Genomic DNA, 3,302 nt, shown 5'->3' with positions numbered 1-3,302 from the left:
CCCATGGGGAGAGATGGGGAGAGATGGGGAAACGTCTTCCGCCTCTGGCCTCCCGCGCGCCTCGATCGCCACAGCCTCGCCGCCCCACGTGATTCCAAGCTCCGACACCACCGCAGCCGCGGGGAGAGACGCCTCCAGCGCCTGCGCCGCCCAGTCCGCCTCCGCCTCCGCCTCGCCCGCCGCCGCCCCGCCGCCGCCTTCCTCTTCCGAGGACGAGGCGCCGTCGTAGCTGCCCGGAGGCAGCTTTGGCGCGCGGAGCCAGCCTGGGCGGGCGGCGGAGGCGGCGGAGGCGGCGGAGAGGAGCGCACGCAGATGCGGCAGCGGCAGCTCCACCGGAGGCACAGGGCTGGCGCGCCTACTCTCGGGCAATCTCGGGTCATCTCGGCTCATCTCGGGGAGCGGCTCCGCCGGGCGTACGGGGCGCAACATGAGCGTGGCCGCGTCGCCGCCGCCCTCGAATCTCTCGCCGCCCTCGCCGCCCTCGCCGCCGCCAGCACCAGCGCCCGCCGCGCCCCGCCCAGCACGCGCCGCCTCGGCCACACAGAAGGATGCCAAGTCCCGCACCATGGCACCCCTCGCCTCCGCCGCCGCCGCCTCCTCCGCCCCGCCGCCCTCGCTGCTAGAGAGCGAGACGAGGCGCTGCAGGGAGGCGCCGTCGCCGTTGACGCCACCGCCGCCGCCACCGCCGCCGCCGCCGCCGCCGCCGCCGCCGCCGCCGCCGCCGCCGCCGCCGCCGCCGCCGCCACCGCCGCCGCCACCGCCGCCGCCACCGCCGCCGCTCTCTTCCGCGGCAGCGGCGAGCGCCTCCGCAACTTCCCGCAACCGCTCGCGCGCGCGCACCGTCAGCGCGATCGGCAGGACCAGCCCGAAGGCCTCCGGCGCGGCGACGGCGGGGGCGAGGAGCTGCGCGAGGAGTAGCCAAGTGGCGTCGGCCGGCTCCAGCCTCGCCAGCAAAGAGCACAAGCCCGGCGGAGCGGCCTGCGCGAGCGCGAGAGCGCGACGAACCACCGCCTCCGCCTCCGCCGCCGCCGCCGCCGCCGATGCGGGCGCCTCTGAAGACCCGCGTGCTGATGGCCAACGCGGCGCCTCCGCCTCTTCACCGAGCCCGGTGCCTCGGCCCTCCGCGACACGGCGCAGAGCGTGGCTGAGGACGGCCTGCAGCCAGTCGGTGCCGCCGGCCATCAGCCGCATGTACCCCGACGCGACCGCCACCAGAAGAGGCGACGCGGAGAGCGGCAGGCGGGCCTACGGAAACAAGACCTCGCTCCGTAAACAAGACCTCCCTCCTAGATGATGATTCTAGGTCTCCCCTCCATAAGAGAAGGCCACCTCGAATGTGCATAGAGAGTGGAGCTCTAGAGACTGAGGGAGTTGGAGGTTCTTTTGTCTGCCTACGCCAAGCTGAGGGTGGGGCTGCGGAGTTGTGCTGTGTGCTCTTTTGTGTGCTGTCTGCTGGCGAGATACGGGGAGAGATTCCGCGTCTACGCCTCGAGGTATGTCAACGAGGTATGGGGGCGTAGAGGAAGACATGGGGAGATATCCCGCTTCTAGGCCTCGAGGTATGGGGGCGTAGAGCGAGATACGGGGAGAGAGTCTGCTTCTAAACAGGTGCGGGCCTCGGCGCGGCCGTCCGGAGGGCGGTGCGGCGGCGTCGAGGCGAGTCGTGGGGCGATGGAGGCGGCGGCCGCGGAGGCGGCGGCGGCCGCGGCGGCCGGGCGCGGCGCCTGCGGAGACGGCTGCAGAAGGAGGGGCGATCCTCCGACTGGGCTGGTTGGCGGAGGGGGGGGTGGCGCCTATGTGGTGACGTATCTGGCGAGTGAAGAGCAGCCACGGGCTCGGACTGGACACATGCGCGGTGGTGGGTGGTGAAGAGCAGCCACGGGCTCGGACTGGACACATGCACATGCACATGCACATGCGGTGGTGGTGGTGGGTGGATGTGGGACGGGAGATGACACACGCGGGAGCGAGACACAGACACACACACGACACACAAGACACACACACGACACACAAGACACACAAGACACAGACACACAAGACACAGACACTCACAAGACACAGACACACAGGACACAGACACTCACAAGACACAGAGACTCACAGGGCGGAGGCGCCTAGGTAGGGAGGCAGAGAGGCGAAGGCGCGGTCTGGGCAGTGACACGACAGCAGCGCGGTATGGGTGGATGCAGGCGAGGCGGAGAGACAGACAGTCCCACTCGACACACAAGCAAGACACACGGGCAAGACACACAGGCAGGACAGTTGGCTGGGCTGCCACACTAGAGGCGCCTCGAAGAGCGCAGCGAGCAGCTCGACGACCGCGTCCTCCTCCGCCTACGATTTGTGTTTTCTTATCCTGAGTTAAGGAATAGGCCGACGGCGAACCTGCGTGCTGAATGCGTCATTCTCGGGTGGCGGTGTCGTGCAGAGCATTCAGAGAGCGCCCTGTGTGAATGCGAGGGGCACGAACACAACGAGCACAGCGGAGTGCTGCCCGAATACGGCGAGTGCGTGTCCTCTCGAGCGCTGCGTGCAAGACAAGAGACACGGCTTCCGCCTTCTAGGCTCCTCGGCCGGCAACCAGAGCTGCCGGTACAGAAAGCAGAGCACGAGCTGGGCGGCGAGCGTGGGCGGCGTGCCGCCCGCCCCGAGCGCGGTCGCAAGCGCCGTCGGCTGCCACCGCAGCGCCGTGAGCAGCGCGCCGAAGGAGACGAGGTGCCGGCGTAGCGTGAGCGGCGGGACCGCCGGCTCGGGAGAGGCGCACAGACAAGTCACGGGGCCCGGGTGCGTCCCTCCGGCGCTGCCGGCGCCGACGGCCAGGCCCTCGAGTGCGTGCTGCAGGTTGGCGACCTGCCGCGACAGCTGCGAGGCGGAGGCCAGCAGGCTGTCAAGCGAGGCTCGCTCGCGGTTGGCCAGCTGCGCCTCCGACCCGAGGAGAGAGCGGAAGCGCTTGAGCCGCCGCGCAGCCGCCGAAAGCGAGGCTGGCAGCGGCGCTGGCTGGGCGGCCGCACCGCCATACATCCGAAAACACGCCGATGTTTTTCTCTCGCGGTAAGCCTGTGTGTGTGTGCGTGAGAGAGAGAGAGAGAGAGAGAGAGAGAGAGATTCAGTCGACGCTCGTCGTCCACTGAGAACTCAGTGGTTGTCACCACTTTGTATGCTTTTAATATTAACCTTGCGAACTCGTCCCCCCCGGCAGGGCTATGCAACCGTGACCAGTGTGTGCTGTCTACGCCTGATCCAGGCGTGAAATCTGCCGATGCGTGATCTGTGTGTGGGCCGCTCTGTGAGGGGTCCAG

General features: G+C 69.1%; 1 protein-coding gene across 1 annotated transcript; it reads right to left on the bottom strand.

Annotated features, from left to right (window-relative positions):
- Positions 1 to 33: 33 nt before the first annotated feature.
- EMIHUDRAFT_119537 (hypothetical protein) lies at positions 34 to 3,024 on the bottom strand (the record flags this gene model as incomplete). Its single annotated transcript, XM_005767415.1, has 4 exons — positions 34 to 355; positions 428 to 1,245; positions 2,105 to 2,117; positions 2,585 to 3,024. Coding segments are annotated over 4 exons (1,593 nt in total), but the record flags the coding sequence as incomplete, so codon positions are not given.
- Positions 3,025 to 3,302: the final 278 nt, after the last annotated feature.

The sequence above is a fragment of the Emiliania huxleyi genome, assembly GCF_000372725.1.
Source record: "Emiliania huxleyi CCMP1516 unplaced genomic scaffold EMIHUscaffold_495, whole genome shotgun sequence".
Taxonomy (NCBI): domain Eukaryota; phylum Haptophyta; order Isochrysidales; family Noelaerhabdaceae; genus Emiliania; species Emiliania huxleyi.
Note: the sequence above shows the minus strand (reverse complement) of the source record. Positions and strands in the feature narration are given on the sequence as shown.